The sequence below is a fragment of the Mesoplodon bidens genome, assembly GCF_964165515.1.
Source record: "Mesoplodon bidens genome assembly, chromosome: 19".
Lineage (NCBI taxonomy): Eukaryota > Metazoa > Chordata > Mammalia > Artiodactyla > Ziphiidae > Mesoplodon > Mesoplodon bidens.
The window spans coordinates 53,948,552-53,974,585 of NC_138179.1; the positions used below are offsets into that span (position 1 = coordinate 53,948,552).

The 26,034-nt window shown below is 38.0% G+C and overlaps 1 protein-coding gene across 1 annotated transcript in view; it reads left to right on the forward strand.

Annotated features, from left to right (window-relative positions):
* NPEPPS (aminopeptidase puromycin sensitive) overlaps positions 1 to 23,408 on the forward strand; it is an 86,131-nt gene extending 62,723 nt beyond the window's left edge. Inside the window, exons 12-23 of the mRNA XM_081219978.1 lie at positions 206 to 266; positions 2,129 to 2,238; positions 4,239 to 4,302; positions 6,522 to 6,661; positions 8,754 to 8,888; positions 10,142 to 10,361; positions 14,389 to 14,531; positions 15,672 to 15,728; positions 18,563 to 18,670; positions 19,155 to 19,310; positions 19,581 to 19,628; positions 21,873 to 23,408. Of these exons, the coding sequence (XP_081076104.1) occupies positions 206 to 266; positions 2,129 to 2,238; positions 4,239 to 4,302; positions 6,522 to 6,661; positions 8,754 to 8,888; positions 10,142 to 10,361; positions 14,389 to 14,531; positions 15,672 to 15,728; positions 18,563 to 18,670; positions 19,155 to 19,310; positions 19,581 to 19,628; positions 21,873 to 22,025 (1,395 nt within the window). The 3' untranslated portion in view covers positions 22,026 to 23,408. The remainder of the gene's footprint in view (positions 1 to 205; positions 267 to 2,128; positions 2,239 to 4,238; positions 4,303 to 6,521; positions 6,662 to 8,753; positions 8,889 to 10,141; positions 10,362 to 14,388; positions 14,532 to 15,671; positions 15,729 to 18,562; positions 18,671 to 19,154; positions 19,311 to 19,580; positions 19,629 to 21,872) is intronic.
* The last annotated feature ends 2,626 nt before the right edge of the window (positions 23,409 to 26,034 follow it).

Here is a 26,034-nt window from a genome sequence, read left to right on the forward strand (position 1 = left end):
TGGTATAAAACTTAAAAGCAAAAGTAGAAGGCAAAGAGTAAGCATTTTTAAACAGAAGGTAGTAGACATTAGGGGGATACATGTGTTTTAGTAAATCTAACAGTCAAGTAATTTGAGTAAATTAGTTTTTGAGTACTATACACTCAAAATGTACTATAATTCTGAGTTCTGACTCTCCTGGATGTTAAAAATTGTGTTTTCTCAGGACTTTAAGAAAGGAATGAACATGTATTTAACCAAGTTTCAACAAAAGAATGCTGCCACAGGTAATCTTTAATAGCTTGATATAGAAATGGAGAGAAAGTGTTGGCATACTATCCAGAGTGTGACATTTTATTTTTTCTAAATACTTAATTTTCCATGTGCTGGATAGGAAATAGAGTCGACTTATTTGAAGATGTGTTATATCATGGATCAACGGCATGAATCAGGACCTATTATCCTTTCGGTCATCCTCCAATAGTCTGCTTTCCACAGCTCAATGTTTTGCCACTTTAAAGAGTCTGAAAAGTTCTGTTTACTTTACCAGAGCTTGTTTTTTTTGATGATTTGTGGGTTTTGTTGCCCTTCGTTGACCATTGGCCATTAAAATAGCTGCAAATTAACCATTTGTAGGAGTGAACTTGTGGAACTACAGATTTTCAATGAAGTAAATTCTTAAGATTTTATGATGGTCTATTAGATATTAGAGTCAAAAGGAAGAATAAAGGTGTAATAGTTGATTGAATATGAAGCTGAGTTCCTTAGTGAACAAAAATAGTTTAAAAAACAAGATTTGTGTAATGTCATTAGTATAGGTCTGGGGTGGGGCCCGAGAGTCTGCATTTCTAACAGACTCCAGGTGAAGCCACTGCTACTAGTTCATGGGCCGTACTTTAGCTTACCAAAGTGTAACTGGTACAGGGTGTACCATGTAACTTTTTTTGGTTTGTTTTTGTTACTTATGAAAGACAATTGGCAGTTCAAATACATTCCCGTTAATCATCCATGGTTTTTATCCTCTTGTAGGAGTTGTAGTGCTCTCTGTCTACTGTCTCCGCCCCACCCTTAATTTATGCCTTCTTGATCTCTCCCCTGGAATTCACTACTAATTTACTATTTGCCTTGTCCCACTCTCTTCAGTTTCATCTCTCACTCTGAGGCTAGCTAGGGTTATCTTTCTAAAGTGAATATCTAATTACATCACCCTACTGATTAAAAACACTTGAGATGCCACATTCCTTTCACGATAAAGTCTATACTTCTTTGTAAGCCATACAGTCTTGAACAGTTCTTCCTTCCCACTTTTTTAGCCTCACGGCCTGTTACTCCCACACATGCACCTGTCTTCAGCTTATTGAACATATTGCCGTTACTGACATTTTCTGTCATTTCTTATACTTTCCTCTTTTTTTTTTTTTTTTGGCCGTGCTGCACAGCTTATGGGATCTTAGTTCCCTGACCAGGGATCGAACCCGAGCCCATGGCAGTGAAAGCTCAGAAGCCTAACCACTGGACCGCCAGCGAATTCCTTTTTATTTTCCTCTTTGTACCTTTATTTTGTCTACCTGGAATGCCCTTTTTCCCCCTGTCTAATGAACAACTCCTCTTCAAGGTGCAGACCAAAAGTTTACCTCTTGTGAAGCCTTTATTCTTTGGATTTTTCTTTCTCTGTTCTTGCCCCTGTTACAGCATGTACCACATTGTATTGTTGTTTTGCTTATCCTACCACCAGAGTTGTCTGATCATATGGGTCAAAAACAGCATCAGCATTGAGTATTTTTTAACTTCTGTTAATTGAATGGGTATAATAGTTTTAAGTTTGTGAATGTTTAGTAGTGACCTTGAATATGTTTCCATTTGTTTGTTTCTGTTTCTTCTTGTTTGAACTCACCTGTTTGTCTTTTGTTTATAACTTGTAATTTTTTAATAAATTGGAACAATTAAGAACATCTTAGACTATAATACCATAGAGTTCACTTAATGGGAAGGCAAGGAGAACGTTAATTTGGCCCACTGTTCCTGAACCTGAAAGAACCACAAAATTGGTCAGTGTTGCAGTGTCAAGAGTTATATAAAATTTCTGGTTTGTTTAGGAAAATAAAAATGGAAACATTTTAGATTTTCATTGTTTGTATTTATCTTCTAGAGGATCTCTGGGAAAGTTTAGAAAATGCCAGTGGTAAACCTATAGCCGCTGTGATGAATACCTGGACCAAACAAATGGGATTCCCTCTCATTTACGTGGAAGCAGAGCAGGTAAACTTATAAAAAGTCCTTCAGTTTTTCTCATATTGTATTAAATGAAATTCAGTCAGTGTTATCAAATTTGCTTTTCTGTCCTTTAAGTATTCTAGGTAAGATTTAAGCCAGCCCTTATACTTTTTGCGGTACGCGGGCCTCTCACTGCTGTGGCCTCTCCCGTTGTGGAGCACAGGCTCTGGACGCGCAGGCTCAGCAGCCATGGCTCACGGGCCTAGCCGCTCCGCGGCATGCGGGATCCTCCTGGACCGGGGCACGAACCCGTGTCCCCTGCATCGGCAGGCGGACTCTCAACCACTGCGCCACCAGGGAAGCCCTAAAATTAGTTTTTAATGTTGGATGGCATTGTGATTTTGCTTAGAATTGCATTCATATTAGTTGAACTGTTATCTGAATTCAGACAGGTGTAGTTCAAAATGAATTGTCCTCCAACAGTACTGAGAATTACACATCAACCTATAATGCATACCAGAAAGTTTGTCTTAACTTAGTTTAATTGTATGAAACTATGAAATCATTCTCTTAAATTTCTTTGCCATGGTTTTATAAGGTGCATAGGGAATTAATTCCATTCTTTTTTAGGGAGGAGGATTCATAGCTCTGTTTTAGGTATGTGTTTGTCCTTGTGGTTCTGCATTGTCCATGAAGCTAATATTTTACAAAGGCTCAATGTGGCAATCTTAAATAAAATATACACATTGGAGAACCTCTCAGTTAGATTGGCTGCAAGCATTTGAAAAGGCAATTTAGGGAACACAATTAATCATATTTGGTGAGAAAGGATATCTAAAACTTTAGTGAGCTATCATTGTGGCCATTCTGTTTCTTTCTAGTTTATCAGAAGTGAGGACACTAATACCCCACTTCCTCCCAACGTTATTGAGACTCAGCGAACTTTTCCATCAAGCTACTTTCAAGATCTTACTTTTTCTGCATTTTTTTTGTCTCCAAGCACAGCCAAACTAATCCTCCATTTTACATTATAATAAAAAGCCTGTCTATGACTCAGTTCTTTTACAAATAGGAGAACTCTGCAACATTGTATCTTGATTATGATCTGTATCTCACTTTATATTCCCTAAATTTAAATATTTTTGCTTTATTTCTGAATCAATTTAAAAGTCACCTAATAACTTTTTCAAGGAAATCTATGTGATACATAATTAATCAGTGATGTAGTATCAGTATTTAAGTGCATTAGTAGTTTCTTTATGGCATCAAAGTGGCCATTGCTTCCTCACTCAAATTTTTTAGTTTTTCACTTCTGTCTCTTGCAGTCAGTTTATCCCTTTATAAAGGCCACTGACCCAATTTAGTGTTTGATTTAAGTGATCTTAAAATTGTTGTATCTTGCGTTATTTAAAATGTCTAGGGCATAGTAACAAATGATAACTAAAACAAAAGATTGCATATTGTTGAAGTATTTTTTTAAAAATATGTACTTGCCTTTGTTGCTTCTGGCTTTTTAGTTTTTTGCAGTACCTCCCCCCGACTTTTTTTTGTGTTTCATTGCAAAGCTCATCCTTTGAAACAAGGTGTATGCTGCTTTCATGTTTGTCAGTTGTTCTAAAAATGACTTTGGATTCTGAATTCAGAATTTGAATTCTGAATATTGAGTCCACATGCTAATTTAATGTTGCCACTTTTTGGAAGTAGAAAAGGCTGAAGACATAACCTTCCTCCATAAAGGTTAACTATGTATCCTTTTTGAAAACTTTAACACTTTGAAGTTCTTATCTGGATATCTCTTCTCATGAGCAATATTTCATAGCACCTGGCCTTTAATTTTTAGAGTATTGTTATTTTGAGGCCTTAATAAGAAGTAGTGACTTTTCTACCATTCTGTAGTATCATGCTCTTTATCACCATTGCATTTTGTATATTCAGGAGCCATTTGGCTATATGGTTTCACCTCTACTTTGTCGCAGAGATGTTGTCCCCTCCAAAAAAAAAAGTGTTGATGCTACTACAGCCTTTGTTTTGTTTTGTTTCTTTAGATAGAAGATGACAGACTACTGAGGTTGTCCCAAAGGAAGTTCTGTGCCAGTGGACCATATGTTGGTAAGCAAATGGCTATGAGTGGGAGCTGATCAGTGAGTTTGGATACCATACCATAGTGTTCCAACTAATAAGAAATAATTATCCATTTAAAAAATTTTTAATAGAATTAAACAGAAACAAGGTAATGGTAATAGAATAAAAACGAAATCTAGGAAATCAAAACAGGAGATTCATGGGGTATTTGTAGTATTGTCATATTCGTAGATTTTTGAAAGTCCATGTCTCTGTGTGTTATTGGGGGCTGTAATGAATGAAGAAGTATAGGAACACTCAAGAAGTGATGTCTCTAACCTTAATCCCTAAAAGAAGACTTGGTATGCATTTGTGTACTAAGTCTTATGCACTTGTGTACTAAGTACATTTGGTATACTTATGTACCAAGTGTATACATTGTGGCTAATTTTTTTTTTTTTTAATTCTTGGGCGTAGTAAGTAACTAAGCAAATAAATAAAGCCCAATGATTATTTAGATTTATTATGTACCAGTCATTGTGCTAAGCACTATAACTGACCCTTATTTTATACTCTCAGCAACCCTATTAGGTAGGTCATATTATTTCTGTTTACAAATAGGGAAGCTGAGGCATAGCTAAGTAAGTTAAATTGTGCAAGATAACCTATATAATAAGTCAGAGTAGGAATTCAAACAAAATAGTTGGATTATATAAGTTTATAATCCTTAAGTTTAAGTTTATTATACCCTTAACTATCACTCAACTCTGCCTTTTCAAATATTTCTACATGACATTAGACTTTTGTTTGTTTGTTTAATTATTTTCGGCTGTGTTGGGTCTTCGTTGCTGCACATGGGCTTTCTCTAGTTGTGGCGAGCGGGGGCTACTCTTCGTTGCAGTGCATGGACTTCTCACTGCAGTGGCTTCTCTTGTTGCAGAGCGCAGGCTCTAGGTGCGTGGTCTTCAGTAGATGTGGCACTTGGGCTCAGTAGTTGTGGCTTGCGGGCTGTAGAGTGCAGGCTCAGTGGTTGTGGTGCACGGGCTTAGTTGCTCCACGGCGTGTGGGGTCTTCCTGAACCAGGGCTCGAACCAGTGTCCCCTGCACTGTCAGGTGGATTCTTAACCACTGCACCACCAGGGAAGCCCAACAATAGACTCTTTTACCCAGGGAATTAAAGATGAATTGAAAAATCAAGAAGTAAACTGTTTTTCTGCACCTTTCTTACTTCCTTTAAAATAGTCGTTCCCAACAGGGGGAAGGGTATATCAGAATCACCAATGCCTTTTCATGTTCCACCCACCAAATGATGATGCATTCTACTAGGTTTAAGAGGTACAGCCTTCAACCCTTAGTCTTCCTTAGCATTGAGAGTTGCTCTTAATAAATATGTCTGACAAGTGAGGTGACATGTTTATTATCTAAATAAATAGTGTCACAGTTGCTGTTTTCTGCACATATCTGCAATCTGCATTGTAGGACTGACAGGTTTTGCAGGTCTTTGCTATACTCTGTGACCACTACAGGCATTACTACAACCTGAATTATCCCAGTGTCAGGAGGGACTTTTCATTTGTGGTTTAACCTGATAGCATAGAGCTATATAATTTATTAAGATAGTTGCATTAATGTAGTGGGCAATGACTCTCTTCTGTTTGGCATCTTCATGCAAAATCTAGTTTGCTGTATAATACCTAAGAGAGTGTATGTATTTGCTTTACAAAGGCTTTGGCTTTTAGATGTGACTCCTCAGGGTTCGAATCCAGCAGCTCCCAAGGTGTATCCTGTCTGTCGCAGACATAGAATCAGCTCTTCAGTTCCTCAGCAGTGTACATACCTGTTAAGAATTGCACCTTAGAATTTGTTTTTAAGTGCTATGTGAGAGCTTTAACCCACTCGAAATGTCTTTTATTAGTAAAATCATGAGCTTTAACCCACTCGAAATGTCTTTTATTAGTAAAATCATTATCTCTTTTGCTCTGAAAAGGGAAAACAACAATTAAATTAAAATTGTTGTATTTGTGATTCCACAAGTAAACACAGTGCTCTCTTTTTTATAGGCTATTTTGATTTCATTAGTAAATTCTTCCTTATTATTATTCAGGTTACCTGGAAGAGTTCATGTACCATTAAAAATGAGCTATTGGCTTAACAATTGGGTTCAAACCCATGCATGGGACACCAGTCCTCTCTCTCTACCTTACCTTCTGTTTCTCCCAGTGAGAAATTATTTTTCAAGTTTCCTCTTTGTTCTTCTCTTGCTTAAGGAGAAGACTGTCCCCAGTGGATGGTTCCTATCACAATCTCTACTAGTGAAGATTCCAGCCATGCCAAAATGAAGATTCTCATGGACAAGCCAGAGATGAATGTAGTTTTAAAAGATGTCAAACCAGACCAATGGGTGAAGGTGAGTCCAGAAATGACATGGCCATTTTTATCTTACCTAAATTGATTTCTTTCTTTCATTTCCTTTATGCATTTTATGGCTGGCTCTAAATTCTACTGCTTCATTTTGGACTAGGACTTGAAAAGAAAAAAACTTTTCTGAACTTTCTTGTGTGAAATTTAGGGCCAACTTTCAAATAGTATCGTCTAGATATTTGCCTTTATGTCAGGTAAGGGAGTGGTCAATAAGCAGTTACAAAGGGGTAGGACTAAACAGGAAAAAACTAGTAGTCTATGTATAAAGTCACATTAACCAAAACATTTGTAGTCTTGCAACTTCAAACTGCCCTGTCATTGTAATGACACGTTAACTTCAATGATGTGTTGTCATTGTGCATGTACAACTATAATCAAGTGAGATCAGACATATAATAATCAGTGTGTCACTGAAATGTGAAATTCCTTTTAGCTGGTGTTTTAAAGCCATTTCACAACAATAAGAGTCAGTAAATATTATTTTGCATTATTCTGTACTCTACCTTTCATAATGAGAATATCTATTACAAACTTTTCTCCCAATTATAGGTTCCTAATAGGAATTATACATTGTCTCAGGCTTTTGTGCTTGCAGAACTATTTCTCCCTCTGTTTTAATTTTTTAAATATATTTTTATTATATACCCAGTGGAATACTATATTACCATTTGAAATTACAATCTGGAACATATGTAGCAATATGAAATTTTTCTTATAAGAAAAAACACTATGATTGTAATTAGGTAAATAAAGGCGTTATTCCTATAGTAAAAGATAAAGGGAATCAATAAAATAATTACTGTATTAGAAATGTGAAGTGACTTAAATATATATAAATAGTAAAATATTTATATCCTTTAAAAAATTAATTTATTTTATTTTTGGCTGTGTTGGGTCTTCGTTGCTGTGCATGGGCTTTCTTTAGTTGTGGCGAGTGAGGGCTACTTTTCGTTGCACTGTGTGGGCTTCTCATTGCGGTGGCTTCCTTTGTTGTGGAGCAGGGGCTCTAGGCGCACGGGCTTTAGTAGTTGTGTCACGCGGGCTCAGTAGCTGTGGCTCACAGGCTCTAGAGCGCAGGCTCAGTAGTTGTGGCGCACAGGCTTAGTTGCTCTGTGGCATGTGGGATCTTCCCGGACCAGGGCTCGAACCCGTGTCCCCTGCATTGGCAGGCGGATTCTTAACCACTGAGCCACCAGGGAAGCCCAGAATATTTATATCTTTTTTTTTTTTTTTTTTTTTTTTTTTTGTGGTACACGGGCCTCTCACTGCTGTAGCCTCTCCCGTTGCGGAGCACAGGCTCCGGACGCGCAGGCTTAGCAGCCATGGCTCACGGGCCCAGATGTTCCACGGCACGTGGGATCCTCCCGGACCGGGGCACAAACCCACGTCCCCTGCATCGGCAGGCAGACTCCCAACCACTGCGCCACCAGGGAAGCCCTTTTTTTTTTTTTTTAATATATATTTATATCTTATACTGTCATTTTATCATTAAAATATTTTGCATATAAATATTATCAAAATATTTTTGACTGTTGGTCAATAGCCTATAGAAAATAATGATAGTCAATGATCACCTCACTCCAAAAATCATATGAAATTTCCTTTTAACTCCATGTAATTCTTTAAAATCTAGGACCTAACAGTTGTTATTCTGTTGATGCTCTGGTCTCATTAGATCAGTATTTGTAAAGGTTTAGTCTTCCTCAGAGATTTTATTGTCCAAGTATTTTTATTTTGTAGTAAATGTTTTCTGTAACATTTACTGAAAACCATTCACTGAAATTAGCAATAGAAACTTAGCCGCATTATATCCTCCTTTTCAGCCATGTTCTTTTCACTGTAGCTCACTTTGCCTCCCACTATGCCAAGTTTCTGTTTTCTTTTGCCTCTGTATTCATCTTTGACAACTGATTACTGTCTTTATATGTTGTTTCATTTTAAACTTGTCTGTTAGCATAAATGATCTTTGTTGTTTTTCATCCAGATATACTAAAACTAGAACTTCTTTCATACCTACAAAAAATTGATTTAAAAAATAAATGCAGCTCTTTAATAATACCTGTTGGATATCTTTTCAGTTAAACCTGGGAACAGTTGGGTTTTATCGGACCCAGTACAGCTCAGCCATGCTGGAAAGTTTATTACCAGGCATTCGTGACCTTTCTCTGCCCCCTGTGGATCGACTTGGATTACAGAATGACCTCTTCTCCTTGGTGAGCCTCCAGTAGTATGATGGATTTCGTTAATTAAAGGATTTTGTTTTTCCTGGAGTGCCTGACTAAAACATAACTAGAAGAATATAGTTCTTCCTGAAGGTTGAATGCCTTTAGGACCAAAGCAAATGACTAATTATTAATTAACATGGCAAGATTGAACCTATATAATTTACCAGAAACAAATCTCATTTTATTACTCCTAAGCCAGCTTTTTGCAACTATACTTAAACTATCCTTTGTAAGGCAAAAATTCTTTTCAATAGACATAAATATGAACCTTGAAGAAATTTCTCTACTTGTGTGGTTTTTAAAAATAATTCAGAGTGATTTATATTTTTCTAAAATAGTGGTTGTACTTTGCAGGGAAAGTCTAGTAGAATTTTTTAACATTCCGTTACTATTCAAATTATAATAGCCCATTAGCTTTAGAATTATATTTATATTTAGCTTTGTTCCAGAAAAAATTTTAAGGAGCAATTAGTAGTATTATCTTTATGACCCCAAAACATAGGGTAGATAATTTCTATATGTCTCTGTGATAAAATTGTCAGATTCCTCCTAGTGTTCCTTTAATTGGACTTGAAATTTTCATTCCCCTCTGCAGTAACTGGTTTTGGATTCCTCCTTTGTATAAACACAGATTAGCATTGATGCACAAAACCTCACATCTGCTGATTTCATTGCTGAGAGAGACCTGTCCCAGGAGAGTGGTGTGTTTGTGCAGTTGGCTGCTGTAACAGAAGTTCTTTTTCCTAACTCTGTTAGTCAGTTCTGAAAGGACTGAATTTGTAGTGCCTTCCAGTTTGCCTTCCTTTAGAAATGAGTAAAGGACAGGCTGACGTTGACATAGTTTGCAGGTCTAGTTTTGAAAGCGCCTCTGTCAAAAACCAAAGCCCCAACTGTTTTTGCAACTTTTCTGAAAGTATGAAAATTTTCAAAATAAAAAACAATGCCAAGACCCCAGAAACTGAATAGAAATAGGAAGTTAACTGTTTTCTTTCTTTTTCTAAATTGGTGGAATTTTAGCAATTTTTTAAAGTGGCTCTTCTATAAATAGCAAAAAAGTAAGGAATGGTGTCATAATACAGTTTTTATTTTATAAAATTCTGTAGTGGTCTGAGGTTATATAGTCTAGTCTCTTCCTTAAGGGATGACTAACTAGCAGAAGATAATGCCAAAAATACATGCTTGTGTTTTTTGTTTTGCTTTTGTTTGAAGACTAGATTAATTTATGTTTTTTCCTATCCCAGGCTCGAGCTGGAATCATTAGCACTGTAGAGGTTCTAAAAGTCATGGAGGCTTTTGTGAATGAGCCCAATTATACTGTATGGAGCGACCTGAGCTGTAACCTGGGGATTCTCTCAACTCTCTTGTCCCACACAGACTTCTATGAGGAAATCCAGGAGTTTGTGAAAGATGTCTTTTCACCTATAGGGGAGAGACTGGGCTGGGACCCCAAGCCTGGAGAAGGTAATGGATGTACTGAATGGGGAAAGAATTGATTAGAAATTGGTCCTTTTTTTACTCAGCCGTGGTTAACAGTAACAATAGCATCATCTTTGTGTCTGCTGGATGTTACTGTGTATTCAGCTAACTAGAAAGTAAGACTTAGGACTTTTAAGCCTCCCGGTGAAGTTATGTGGGTAACCAACATAAAAACAGTGGTGGCTATATGTATTCGTTGCTAAATATGATATATACACAGAGCAAATGGTGGAAATAAAAGTCTTTTACAAAGTTCCAAAGGCCCATTTTTAGTAAAGAAAAGCTAAAGGGAATTTTGGATTATTTTATTTATTATTACCATAAATACCAGGCACCTTATGTACAACTTGAAAAGGTGTTGAGAGACACAGGGGGCCAGTTTTCTGAATTAAAGGAGTTATTTGCTTTCTACATGTATTCTCTCCTCTTTATTTCTGTAATCCTGTATTTACTCTTTTGCTGTCATTTAAATGTTGGGAATAGTGATTACAGGGCTTTAAATATAATTATTTTCTACCATATGCTAATAACTGAAGGTGGTATTTCCTCCTGCCCTTCTTATTCTGGGAGTTTTTTACAGTAAGAACAATAGTAACAATTATCTAGAGCTCTATGTCTTTCTTTTATGCATTCAACAACTATTTATGTACCCAGTAAATGCCAGGTACCATACTAGGAGCTGGTGGTATAACAGTGAACAAAAAATCGCCCTGTGTGGCTTAACATTCTAGTGGAAGACACAGCAAATGGTTCAATAGATAATATTTTAGGTGGCAGCAAGTATCGTGAAGAAAAATAAAGTTAGGTAAGGTAGATCAGGAGTAAAAGGAGTAGTAAGCCACTATTTTATGGAGAGTAGACAGGAAAATGCAGTAAAACTAGTGAGATGATATTTGAGCGTAAGCAGAGACCTGTAGGAGAGAACTGTGAGGATATCTAGTGGGAAAATGGTCCAAACAGGAAACAGCAAGTACAAAAGACCTGAGGCAGAGGCATGCTTAGATGTTCAAGGAATAGCAAGGCGGCTGGTAAAGTCAGGACAGAGTAACTGAGGGAGAGAGGAGGATGGAAGCGTATCAGCTCCTATAGAACCCGTGGGACTTGCACGTTTAGTGGTGTGAGAAACTCATTTGAGAGTTTAAAGCAGAGGAACATGACTTATTTTTACTCGGCTGTGTGAAGAACAGACTGTAGCAGGGGAGGCAAAAGAGGAAGCAGGGGGACAAGTTAGAAAGCTATTTCAGTAATCCAGTTAGGTGTTGGTTGCAGGTAGCACTTGTAGGTAGTAAATTCTGGGTATGTTTTGAAGGTAGAACTGAAAATACTTGGTGGTGGCCTGTGTGGTGGAGAGAAAGAGGGGAGTCATCAAATTTTGGCCTGAAGAACTGAAAGAGTGAAGTTACCATATACAGGGACGGGGAAGACTGCTGTAGAAGCAGATTTGGGTACAAAAGGGAATCAGCAGTTTGGCTTTGGACATCTTAAATTTGAGGTCCTTTTAGACATCCAAGTGGGGAGTCCCATGCCTAGAGGTCCAGGCTGAATAGATAAATTTAATGCATAGATGGTATTTACAGCCATAAGATTGGATGAGGGCACGGCCAAGTCCAAGATTTAGAGATTGGGTAGAAGAGGAGGAATCAGCAAGGGAGATTGACTGGACAATAAGGTAGGAGAGACAAGAGGGAGAGGAGTGTCCCAGAAGCCTTAAAGAAGCAGTAGAGAGGGGGAAGTGATCATCTGTGACAAATGCTGCTCTAAGTCAGGCAGAATGATGAAGAACTGCTGATTGCATTGGCTAAGTGCTGTGGCGTGGTGATGAACAACACCAGAATGGGAAGAGAGGAAAAGGAGACAGCACTTTTAGACAACTTTTTAAAGGAGTTTTGGTAAAAAGAGGATCAGATAAAAGGGGATAGTCTGGAGAGAGATGTGAGGTCAAGGGGGCTTTTTTTTTTTTTAAAGTGGGAGACTTTATAATATGTTTTTGTGCTGATGAAAATGATGCAGTAATAGAAAAATTCACGATGTGAAAGAGAGGTAATTGCTGGAGTGATGGCTGAATAATCGAGAGGAGTCAGGATCCACTGCACAAGTGGAAGAGTTGGCTTTAGGTAGGAATACAGCAGATCCATAAGAACAAGACAGGAAGTATATGGACACAGATGCAGGCTAATTGGTGGATGTTGCACTTTTCTTTCATGATGATAATATGTGAAACTTTGGGGGCTAAAAAACACCTTTTTGAAATAGGGAGAATGTCATTAGTTTCCCAGCTTTACAGATGGAAGAATCAAACATAGCAAAATAATAAAAATATTGCCTGTATCAACACAGCAAATCAGCACCAGAATTATAAATTGGTTCTTATAAGAACCTTCACTAGCGTCGTGTTATCTATTGATTTCTTATGGTTTTCTTAAACTTATTTTTTATGGAGTTACTATTTAAATATGGCAAAATATGCATGTTCAATTCAGTGACTTGACAAATGCATACAACATTTCCATCACCACAGGAGGTTGCCCTCAGGCCACTTCCCAGTCCCTGCCACTCTACCCACCCCACCAACCCTCACATCCCCTGCAGGCAAGCACTATTCTGACTTCTTTCACCCTAGATTAATATGGTCTCTTCTAGAACTTTATATAAATGGAATCATATTATATAGTCTATTCTTTTATCTGGCTTGTCTCACTCAGCATAATGTTCTAGAGATACATCCTTTTTATCGCTGAGTGCTATTTCATTGTATGAATATACCACAATTTATTTGTCCATTGTGCTGTTGCAGTCCATCAGCTTGTATGCTAGGTTAACAATTTTTTTTTGAGGTATAATCAATATACCACAAAATGCACTCTTTTAAATATACAATTCAGTCTTTTTTCACACCGTTGTACAACCACCAGCACTGTCTAATTCCAGAACAATTTCTTTACCCTCAAAAGAAACTCCATACCCATTGGCAGTCACTCTGTACTCCCTGGCAACCCAGTCCCAGGCAACCACTAACCTGCTGTCTCATGGATTTGTCTGTTCTGGCATTTCATATAAATGGAATCATACCCTGTGTGGCCTTTTATATTTGGCTTCTTTCATTTAGTATGTTTTCAAGGTTCATCCATGTTGCAGCATGTATCAGTACTTCATTTCCTTTTATAGTCAAATAATATTCCATTGTATTATATGGATATACCACATTTTCTTTGTTCATTTATCAATTTATGTATGTTTGGATTGTTTCTACTTTTTGACTGTTATGAATATTATTATGAACATATGTATACAAGTTTTTATATAGACAAATACTTTCATTTCTCTTGGGTATATACCGAAGAGTAGAATTGCTGGGTCATACAGTAACTCTGTGTTTAACCTTTGAGGAATTGCTGGACTGTTTTTCAAAGTGGCCACACCATTTTACATTCCTACCAGCAATGTATGAGGTTTCTAATTTCTCCCCGTCCTTGTCAACACTTGTTATTGTCTCTTTTATTCTAGCCATCCTAATTGGTGTGAAGTGGTATCTCGTGGTTTTGATTTGCATTTCCCTAATGGCCAGTGATAGCTTATTGGCCATCTGCATATCTTTGGAGTAATCTATCAGATTTTGATTTTAAAAATCTAAGATTTCAATGTACCCAGCGTACTAGTTCTATATGTGACCTTTCTCTAAATCTTGGGTCAAAATTGCATGATCTAAGTCTGTTCTTTTCACACATAATTCTTATTAGTGTAATTAACTAGATGGAGTGAACATTTAGTAAATCCAGTTGGCATTGTAACTATAGACAGAGGCATCATATTTGCTTGTCTAGTGTGTTAAGCACTTCATTTCATTCTTATTTGATAAATTTAAATCAAGTGTTCTCTCGAGTACTAAGGTAATTGATTTTGTTTTGTTCAAGACTGTAGACACGGTATAACACAATTATAAGATATCCAGGTGGCATATTTGTAAAAATATGCTTTTTAAGTAGTTTTGTATCTCTTTTTACTTCTCAATCAGGTCATCTAGATGCACTCCTGAGGGGCTTGGTTCTGGGCAAACTAGGGAAGGCAGGACATAAGGCAACGTTAGAAGAAGCCCGTCGTCGGTTTAAGGACCATGTGGAAGGGAAACAGATTCTCTCCGCTGATTTGAGGAGTCCGGTAGGTTTTCATAATAAAGTACCTTGATTTCTAGGTGACTTCATCATTCTGTGTAGTGTGGAATGTATTTAATAGTAACCAAAAATGACCTAAGTATTGACTCACAAATCATGTCTGATTCTTTTCTTTTTTTTCCCCTTTATTTATTTATTTTCTTTCTTATTTTTTTTATTTTTTGGCTGTGTTGAGTCTTAGTTGCTGCATGCAGGATCTTCACTGAGGCACACAGTCTCTTCATTGCAGCACTCAGGCTTCTCTCTAGTTGTGGCATGCGGGTTTTCTCTCTCTAGTTGTGGCATGGGGGCTCCAGGGCACGTGGGCTCTGTAGTTTGCAGCAGACTGGCTCCTTTGTTGAGGTGCGCGAGCTCAGTAGTTGTGGCACACAGGCATCTAACCTGCGTCTCCTGCATTGCAAGGCGGATTCTTTACCACTGGACCACCAGGAAAGTCCCCTGATTCTTTTATTTTTTTAAGATATTTTATTACAATTTTTTTTTTTTTTTTTGGCTTTACATGGGCTTTCTCTAGCTGCGGCGAGCGGGGGTTACTCTTCGTTGTGGTGCGCGGGCTTCTCATTGTGGTGGCTTCTTTTGTTGCGGAGCATGGGCTCTAGGCGCACAGGCTTAGTAGTTGTGGTGCGTGGGCTCAGTAGTTGTGGCTCGTGGGCACTAGAGCACAGGCTCAGTAGTTGTGGTGCACAGGCTTAGTTGCTCCGCGGCATGTAGGATCTTCCCAGACCAGGGATCGAACCCGTGTCCCCTCCATTGGCAGGCAGATTCTTAACCACTACGCCACCAGGGAAGTCCCTCCTGATTCTTTCAATATACACCACTTATGAGGTCTGTAGGCAGCTTCTCATTGATGTCAAGCTTCTCAGTCTGCACTAGGGCACTGAAAGGTGATTGACTATCCGTGCCCATTCTCCTGAGAGACTGGTGTGTTCGGCTGTTACTTACTACCTGCCATCTACCCTTCTGGTTGTTCATGTGGGCTCTTAGATCCTTGCCACAATTTGTGTTAATATGTAATATCCACACAATTTTTTTTGACTTGCTTTCTATCTTTTCTTAACGTTAGAATATTTGGAACAAGATACATTTAATCAGATGCCTTCTTTTTTGTTCCTGTATTCTCTTGTAGGTCTATCTGACTGTTTTGAAGCATGGTGATGGCACTACCTTAGACATTATGCTGAAGGTGAGTAAATTTAGAAAGGGCTCCCATTTTCTGCTTTTTAAGTTGAATTGCCATAGAGAGTATGAGCTTGAGTGGTTAAAAAAAAGTCCTGGCAAAAGAAATACATTCTGATATGTATACTGTAGACATGCAAATATTAGGAAACTGTGGGAGAAATATATAATATCTGTTTATTTGTACTACCAATACAAGTGCCAAAAGTCATCTAATTTTTTCACTTTTTTTTTTTACTCAGGAATTTATGCATCTTAAATCTTAATACCAAAATGTTAATTTTGATTAAAAAGTCAAGTTCTTAAAACTTTTCCCATCAATGCAAATTTACTTGGGGTTCTGCCCATTTTATACAAAAGGTTTGTTTCTGTGCTTAGAAAAGGGATAGATGATTAGGTGTCTCAAGGGTTTGGTCTATGCCAGTGCCTCTTATGAATGGACAGTAAATTAATTCACTTGCTCTCACAGCCTCTGTAGTTTCCCAGGGTGGTTGGCATATAATTAAACTCCGACTTAGAAAAATATAGGTAAAACTTTCCATGTCCTTATAATGGCAGTGATCTGTTTGAAAGTCCTAATGCTGTGGAACAAGTGCTATCGCCAGTCCTTGTCCATGCAGTTATTAGTCTAAGAAATAACTTGACAATCTGGTTGCATTAGAGGTGGAGAGAGCTGATTCTACTTATTACCATTAAATAAAATGTGCAAAATGCGCCTAAATACCCAAATCATCTATCAGACCCATTCATTAAATGATCTGCACTTAGGGAGACAAACAGGATAGGAATGGGATGTGCTTTAATACTTCTACCCTTAATCAGAATACTTTTCTTATCCCAAGTGGATCAAAATTGCAAATCTAATTTCTAGTATTTTAGTTCTAAACAAATCCTATTTAAATGATTAGAATGTTTTTAAAAATATATATTATAAACTCTATTTAAGAAACTACATCTCAAACTGTATTGCTTTAACTACCTGTCTTGTATAAGGATTTTCTTTCTAATAACATAAAAATATATACTTCGGGTTTACCTTTCAACTAAATGACATTAAGGTCCCTTCTCGTTCTTAATATTCTGTGAACCTGTGCACTATAAACCATGTATTTCTTTGTATATGAAATGAAGTACTTGGTATATTTTGTCTGTTCCGTAAAGGTGTGGGAAAAATAGGGGTTCTGAAATTTTCATGAGAGGTACTGTGACATTTTCATGTCATGACATATTTTTAAGAATTTATACTAGTATGTTTATTTAATAAATGTTTGCATCTAACACAAGGGAGCTCACAGTGTTTCAGCTTTACTATGGAAAGAGCTCTAATGAAGGCAGAATCAGGGTTCTTCAAGAAACCAGTCAGGGGAGGTTGCAGAGGGATGGATTGGGAGTTTGAGATTAGCAAATGCAAACTATTATTATGTATGTATAACAATCACTTGCTGTACATCAGAAACTAGCACAACAATGTAAATCAACTATACTTCAATAAAATAAATTTAAAAAAAAAAGAAACCAGTTGATGAGAGATGAGGAAGACTGTTTTCTGTTGGTAATTTAGGAATAATGAAGCAGGATAGATAACTTTAATTCAAAGTGTATTTGAAATGTGGTGTTATGATGCCATCTAGTGGACTCCTGTAACAGGTTCTCCAGGGGGTGGGGTGGGGAATGCTTCCTAAAAGCCAGAGTTCAGACCTTGAGTATTAGAGCTGAAAAGGACCTTAGAAATCATCTGTCCACCCCACTCATTTTACAGATGGGGAAACTGAGACCCGGAGAGGTTAAGGACTTAGTCAAGATCACACAGCTAGTTAGAGGCAAAACTGGGACTAGAACCCAGGTCTTCTGACCTCCTATCTATTTTACTACACTGCTGCTCAAAAGAGTCCAAAGGAAAGGAAGAGGAAACTGGGAGCTGTGATGGGGTCTCCAGACACTGGTCAGTGTTAAATCTTCAGAGGGGAAAAAAGGTCAAGAGAGTCTATAAATTAAGTTGTCCTAGAGAAGTATCTCATATACATTTGTAGTTCTAACTTAAAAAATATATATAATAATATTTTGTTTCTAATTATGAAAAAAGATTTTGGTATACTCACTATGGAAGATTTAGAGACTAGAAAAGTATAAAGAAGAAAACAGAACTTAAATGTAATTTTAAAAACGTCACAAATATAGCATGTATAATATGATCTTATTCCTGATTTGGTTTTTCTTTATGCTTTTCTGTTTTCTTCATATTCTTCATTCAGCATGTGCTGCTTTTGCAGTTAAAAAATGTGATGATCCCATTGATCAGAGACCATTATTATTGTTAATATTTTGATGTGTTTTCAAGTTTTTTTTCCCCTTCACATTAACTTTTTAAAAATTTAGAATCATTTTGCTTTGTCTCTCTTCTTTCATTTAATATATCAAGAGCATGTTTATGTCATCAAACATTCTTAAAATATTACTTTCAATAATGCGTCTTATATTTTTCACTATTGTAAATAGTGAAAAATATTATAAATTGAAGTGGTATTAGTAATTATTATTTTGCTCATCTAACATAGAACATTAGTCAGACACCAATGAGTAAAGAATTTGGTCATGACAGGTTGACCCCTTAGATCTTGATGTTGAACTGCTCAGAACTGATGACAAGCTATTCATACAGTAAGCACTTACACCTAGTGTCTTACTATAGGGGCACATGACAAATTTAGTGCCCAAACATCTTGAAAAATATTCTTTTGTTAATTTCATATCCTGCAGTCTTAGCCAATGAGAATGTAGAGCAAAAGTTTCACCTTAATGGGGGAGAAGTTAATTATCTCTATCTGTATTTTTTCACTATAGCTTCACAAACAAGCAGATATGCAGGAAGAGAAAAACCGGATTGAAAGAGTCCTTGGGGCTACTCTTTCACCTGAATTGATTCAAAAAGTCCTCACGTTTGCACTTTCAGTAAGTTACAATGAAAACTGCTTTTAGAGGGAATTGTTACCCACTGATCTGCAGCAAGTGTCCTTGATTCAGTATTCTCTGCCTTAACCCTAGACTAAAGGCTCCCTCATTCTTGGACGGCTGGGATGAGCTTTTGTTACTAATCACTGTATCTCCCTCTACTGGTGAGAATCAGAATAGTTGGGAGAGGAAATAAACTGGAAAGCTGACACATCCCTGTGCCTACTTTCTGTCTCTTCCTTTCTTTACCCTAGAGCAAGTATCTATTGAGCAGCCTGTTTGTACCCATCCCAGTGCTTCATTCTCAATTTGGCTGATCTTTAGGTTAAACATTCTCCTCTGTTAGAAGCTTCTGGTGCCAGTTATTCCTAAAACAATAAGTGTCTTCAGTAGGATTACTTGGGTACCTCAACAGCATTTGCCCTTTCTGGCAGCAGACGATGTTCTGGATATGGTAGACTTTTAGTTCTCTTCCTTTTTTTAGGAAGAGGTACGTCCACAGGACACTGTATCAGTAATTGGTGGAGTGGCTGGAGGCAGTAAGCATGGAAGGAAGGCTGCTTGGAAATTCATAAAAGACAACTGGGAAGAACTTTATAATCGATACCAGGGAGGATTCTTAATATCTAGACTAATAAAGGTAGGTGAAAATTTTTGAGTAGCTTGCTTATCATGGATGATATTGAGAGACATCCATGATTCACTAGACCCATAGATTATGGCCTTTGCTTTTTAAGAGTTTCTTTAAGTAGTTATTAGCTTTACTAAAGAGTTTCTCTATAACCCATCCTGTACCCTCTAGAATAAACTGAAGTTGGGAAAGAATGGAATGATTTGTTTTTATGGTAAATGGAAGTTTGTTCCTAAGCTCTTAGTTGTTCTTACTATTTATAAACCTTTTCTTTTTCAGCTATCAGTTGAGGGATTTGCAGTTGATAAAATGGCTGGAGAAGTTAAGGTAAGGAAAGGACTGTTTACTTTTCACGTTTCAATCCAGTAAGTAAAAACACTAACCAAATTGTAATGATAGAGTGTTGGGGTAATGTTGTACTTTAGGGTCTCCACCTTCTTGCTTGGAGACAGACAGTTTAGGTTGTATCTTTAATGCTTGAAGAATTTAGAGTTGGAATCATCTTTGGGGCATTGAAGTGTGGTTGAAAGAATGTGGAACTTGACATCAGCCGACCTGGGTGTGAATAATCTGTGCTGTGCCCCTTGTTAGCTGTGTAACTTCAAGCAAGTTTTTTAACCTCTATGAGCCTGGCTCCTCATCCGTAAAATGAGGTGTTAAGATTGTTATTTAGATTAAGTAACATAGGGGGCCTGGAACATAGTAGGTCCTTGATACTAGTTCTTTTTTCTTTTCTAAAACCTTCATAGGTCTTTTGTAGGCACAGTGAGACAAGATGACTATGTAGGGACTCTTCTCTTAGCTCTTAGAAAGACTGATAATCAGTTTAGTGGCAGAGTTCAGTGTTTGGAGGACAAATCTACACTGATTAGGAAAATCTTAACTTTAAGCCTTCCATTGCATTTAATTGCAAAGTACTTTTTTAAGTGTCACTTCCACCTTCATTCTTGAAAGCAAGGGGGTTATCAGGTATGAATTTGGAAATTCTGAGAGCTATAATGTTTGATTCACTTGATGAGCCATTGTTAGAAATAAGATTCATTTAGTTTACATTGTGTATTGTATTGTGTTAATAATTACTTTATTGTAAAGGTAATAAATACTCTGAAGGAGAAATATGTATAATTAGTTTGAGGGGAGGGCAGTGGTTAAGCTAAGCCTGGTAAAGTAGGTAGAGGCCAGACCGAGGAGGGCCTTGTAGGCCGTATTAAAATTTTCCTAAGAATGGGAAGCCCTTGAATGGCTTACAAACCAGATCAAGTCCCTCCTTTGTTTATATGATAAAAATTTCAGTCTGGCCGCAGTGTGGAGAATGCATAATTTGGAAAGGAGAAGAAAAGATGTTGGGAAGCTAACTCTCCAAGCAAAAATGATGTAGTAGCTTGGAGAAGATGGAGTAAGAAAGAAATTCAGGGGCTTGATTTTGTCAATCTTTAATTCAGCCAGTATTTACTGAGTGGCTTCTCTGTGTTGTGAACGTATCTGGGGAGGAAGAAGGAAGAGTCAAGGATAATTCCCAGGTTTCTGGTATGTAAATAGTGGTGCTGTTTCTTGAGGTGAAATGAGAGGAAGTCTTGTATCTCACTCAGGCCCTAAGAACCCGACTGGGATAGGAGCCTTGGAGCAGGAGCCATTGTCATCCGTGTAAATAACGTTATTGATTTCTAAAAGGTCTAGACTTAATCTGATGAATTAGTTATTCTCTCTCATATACCTGTGATGACTAGCTCAAAGGAAAGACCCCTATCCTTCTGCTGGTTGGTATTTTCTATGGAACCAAGTGTACTTCATTAGAAAATGGTTTATTCAGCGTTTAATCAATAAGCATTGTGATAATTACAAGAAACTCTGAAGTAGTTTTACTGTATGAAAAATGTGAGTCTATAAAATTTTAAATTATTAGGATATAGAAGCAATTTAAGCTTCTTAATTTTATCAACCCTTACAAATTAATCTTTATTTGAAGCAGCCAAAATGTGTTGAGTCCTTAACTACTCTGTGCCAAGTATTATGCTAACTGTTTATATGGGTTGTCTCTTTAATCTTCTGCAGTAAATGTTTTCTTATAGATGAGAAAACATACTTAGAGCAGTTAATTTACTCCGTCACAGGTTAGTACATGATGGAGCCTAGATCAAGTCCCAAGTCTGATTCCAAAACCTAGACTCCAAGTAGGTCTTTTAAGCCCTGTGAGCCAGTTTCATGTGTAAACTGAAGTGATAAGATTGTCATTTAGATGAAGGAACTAACACAGGGGGCCTGGAGCAGAGTCGGTCCTTAATATCAGTTCTTTTTTACTTTCTTTTGCTGGTTGGACAATGAACTGAAAGGCCGTAGGTCCTGTCTCTTTACTGTTAACTTTTGATTAGGTTGTCAGCATATACTAGAGAATTCCCGTAGGCGGGTACAGGGAGCTGCTTCTTTTCTTCTAGCCTGGAGGTGGCAGTGGTAAAGTTTCCCGAGTGAAGCTTATGAACTCCTTACAGACAGTGGGTATGTTTTCATCGCCTGGGATATTAGCTTCTTACTGTTGCTGGTAATGATCCTACATTCTGGGTTGTTTTATACCAGGCTTTCTTCGAGAGTCACCCAGCTCCTTCAGCTGAGCGTACCATCCAGCAGTGTTGTGAAAATATCCTGCTGAATGCTGCTTGGCTAAAGCGTGATGCTGAGAGCATCCACCAGTACCTCCTTCAGCGAAAGGCCTCACCACCCACAGCATGAACCCGGAGCCTGCCGCCACTGCGGTTCTGCTGCTTCATGCAGGGATAAGGTGGAGCGACCGAACAGCTGATTCATATGCCAAGAATTTGGAGTCTTCTTTCAAGCCAGTGGGGGTTGGACAATGAATGTAGTTAACTGGTTCCTGCTCACACTCCAGAATTAAATTCTATTGAAAAAGGAAAATCAGCAATTCAGCAAAAAAAAATAAAAAATTAAAAAAATGTAAATATGATAGTAATAAAATAGAGCATAACGAAACTGTGAAACTTCCTGAAGCCTTGTCAGTGGTTAAAAGTATTTAACACTCTCCTGTTAATGACAGATGTTCTGTTTTTATAACCTACCAAAAGGAAACTAGAGGCTTCTGGATAAAGAGGATTTTTGTGAAATGGGTTCTACAAGCAGCCCACAAACCAAGGGTAGTGTCCATTGCTGGGGATGTTAAACATGAAAGGCTGATAGCTGGTATAACATAGAGTCTGTGCATAATTTCAAGTGGGGTTTTTTTTTTTTTTTTTTTTTTTTTTTGGCATGGGGACTGATCAGGAAGATATATTTTCCTGCATAACTCAATCTGAACCAAGGATTGTAGTTTTCCTCCTTGCTTTCCCTTCTGTGTGACCCCTTGGCAAAAAAAAAAAAAAGAAAAAAAAAAAAGTTAAAAAAAAAAAACCTATCCTGGTCTGGGTTTTTTCCTCCCCTAGTTCCATCCCCAACCCACCACCCCGGTGTCCTTCTTAGAGATAAAGAAATAATAAGGAAACATCTTTTATAGCCACATTAAATAAGAGAAACTGATATACATTATTTTTTTCTTTCTTTTTTAAGATGACTTTTAAGAACCCTGAAATGCATATAGGTGAGACAATAGAAATGAAAGGTTTTCATCCAGGCCTTTCTGAAGGAGTTACTCTGCTGAAAATGGTCTTAGTTGTCTGACAGGCCAACTGTTGAATCTCTTCATGACAGTATCAACACTGGCTTCTTCTGGTTCATTTCGGGCATGTAAGAGGTCATTGGTAACTGCTGCAGGGCCTGTATATTAGTGGTAACTGGTTTTAAAAACAACAAAGACTATAAGCCTGTGTGTGCCACTCTGCTTCCACAGTGTATCCTACTAACAAGCCTCACCAACCTAATCCAGTAAATTTTAAGTCTAAATCTCATTCCTTTCCTCTTTCCCTACCTTTTTTCTTTTCTTTTTCTTAAAAAAAAATATTTTTGTGTGTTATTAACAGGAATTCATATTTGGTGTGGCTTAACTGTATTTCAGAAGGTCATCAGATTGTGAGACTGCTTCCTTGAAACATTTTTGTGCTATTGTTTTAAAAAAAATAATTAAAAAACAGTTGGCGTTAATAAAAATGTCAATGTGAAATTGGATGTCCTGATGTCCTTTATTCTCTCTGATAAGCAACTAAAACCTTTCCTATCGTTTAGTAGGATTATAAGAAATTTTACTACCATAGGATTTTTTTTGAGTCTAAGAAAATCCAGTTGCTGAATTCCTAATGAATAGTACCTAACCAGAAGAATCTTAAGATTCCTCCTAAATTAGTTCTGGGTTAACTCAAGAGTCTCTTAGAGTCAGCATTCAGGAGTTAACTTGAGCCTGCCAGTTCCTATTTATTGAGGCTTCCTTTTATCTAGGCATGTGCCACCGGCAAAGCAGGAGCATCAAAAAGACTGAAAGAAATTCTGATTTAATTAAAGAACTCACAATCAAATTCTGGAAAGAAGTTATTTTAGTTTCAGCATACATACAAGTTTTGTGTATACTGGTTTAGCAGTTTGAATTAAGTTGGGGAAGAGGTTGCGCTAGGTATCTTCCGCTTCCTCTTTAGAACTGCTTTTCATCCTGCTCTGCGTCCCAGGAGGTATTGACCCCCATGGACTGCACTAACAGGCTCCTTTGCCCTCTGACTTCAGGTTGTGTTGATCCAATTAGTTACACCCTCAGAAGATCAAAAGGCGGAGGAATGGATATTTAGAAGCTAGGGTATTTATTCCCCTGGCTTCTAAATTGCCAGGTCTCATAGGTTGTCTTGAGTCCCTCTACCAAGGACTGCGACTCCTATCAAGCAGCCTCTCTAGCTTCTAGCTCCTTCTCTTTGGCCCTTCAGATCTAGGGATAGAAAGGACCACTCATTTACTAGCTCTGGATAACTCCATTATTCCTTGTTGGTTTCTCTGAACTCTGCCCATGTCTTTGTAAACAGTCCCTTTATTAAACCTTTCTCAAATTACCCAGTTTTAGTGTATTCTGTTTTCTACTAATACCTTGATTGATCTGGGCACCACAGTCCTGACGCTTTGGGTCTCTAGAGGTCTTAGTCCGACATTTTGCATGTCAGATTTTTGTGTGTTGTTTGGCCACACCACAAGGCTTGCAGGATCCTAGTTCCCCGACCAGGGATTGAACCTGCACCCTCGGCAATGAAAGCGCATTAACCACTGGACCAGCGGGGAATTCCCTGTCAGATAGCTCCCTATCCTAGGTAATATACTCAACTTACAGATGAGAAAGCAGGCACCGAAAAATTAGGCAAAGTAGTTAAACAGCAAATAACTCTCAGGACTAGTGATGAACGCAAGCTTGCCAGTCTGCAAAAACCTGTGTTCTCCCAGCTAACTGTTAGTTAGGTCTACACAATTAGAAGATCAGACAGTCACACTGGACCCAGGCAATAGCTTTAAAGATACTCAGTCCTTTTCCTTTTCCCTAATATTCTTCGGTTAAAATTTTTAGTGGAAATCAGAAGGTTGGAAAGAAAGATGAATGTGTTGTTATTTCCTTACAGAGTATTTTATTAATGGGAAGCAGTAAAGCCTTTGGGGACAGTGGGCAGTTGTGGGTGAATTCTTATCTTGCATTTTCTAAGGATGAATTTCAAGAAGGAAGGAACCCCTTTGAAAACAATATCTCTGTAGTGTGCAGTTTGCGGGGGTAGGAGGGGTTTTATAGCTTTAAATCAAGTCTTTCAACTCTATTATCCAAATGAGTCCTGGACTTGGAGCCACATTTGTAGGGTTAGTAATTTTTTTTTCTCAGCAAGAAAATAAGCTTTTGGTAATAAATTTATAATTTTGAATCTATACTTACAGCATCATTTTTTAATATATTTATTTTAATTTTTGGCTGCATTGGGTCTTCATCGCTGCGCATGGGCTGTCTCTAGTTGCGGCGAGCGTGGGCTACTCTTCGTTGAGGTGCGCAGGCTTCTCATTGTAGTGGCTTCTCTTGTTGCAGAGCACGGGCTCTAGGCACACGGGCTTCAGTAGTTGTGGCTTGCGGTCTCTAGAGTGCAGGCTCAGTCATTGTGGTGCGTGGGCTTAGTTGCTCCGCGGCATGTGGGATCTTCCCAGACCAGAACTCGTGTCTCCTGCATTGGCAGGCAGATTCTTCACCACTGCACCACCAGGGAAGCCCTACAGCATCATTTCTGACTGAATAATAAAATCAGCTGATGAGAATTTAATCTCTTCTTACCAAATACTAGTTTTAGGATCTCAGAGTTGTTGTTTTTAATAGGACTCTCTTTTGTGGTCATGGAAAATACCCACCCAAGATGGACCATGCCTTCTTGTACCAACCCGAGTGCAAGCAAAGTGGTTAAGGTGTTTGGTTTCCAATGCAAGACAGACAGGAGACCCTGATGTGAATGAAACATGGGGCCAAACAACTGCTCTCCCTAGGAACCCAAATCAGGTTGCTCTAACGGTACGATTGGTGGCAAACGGGTAGGCGGCGGCGCCAGGAGAGTCAGCTGGGCTCCTGCTGCCGTTTGTAAAGACCTCTGCTCCTCTGATCGCGTTGCTGATACCTGGCAGCTGTAGCTCTCACTACTGAACTTCTGGTCCAGCGCTGGGGTGGAGTTAGCAACAGAGAAGGAACATAGCTTACTATCATAATCTGTGCTTTCTCAGGAAGCTGCCAGCAGCTGCCAGCAGCCATGCTAGACACCAATTAAAATGACAACCAAGAAAGAAAGAAACATTAAATCTTGCC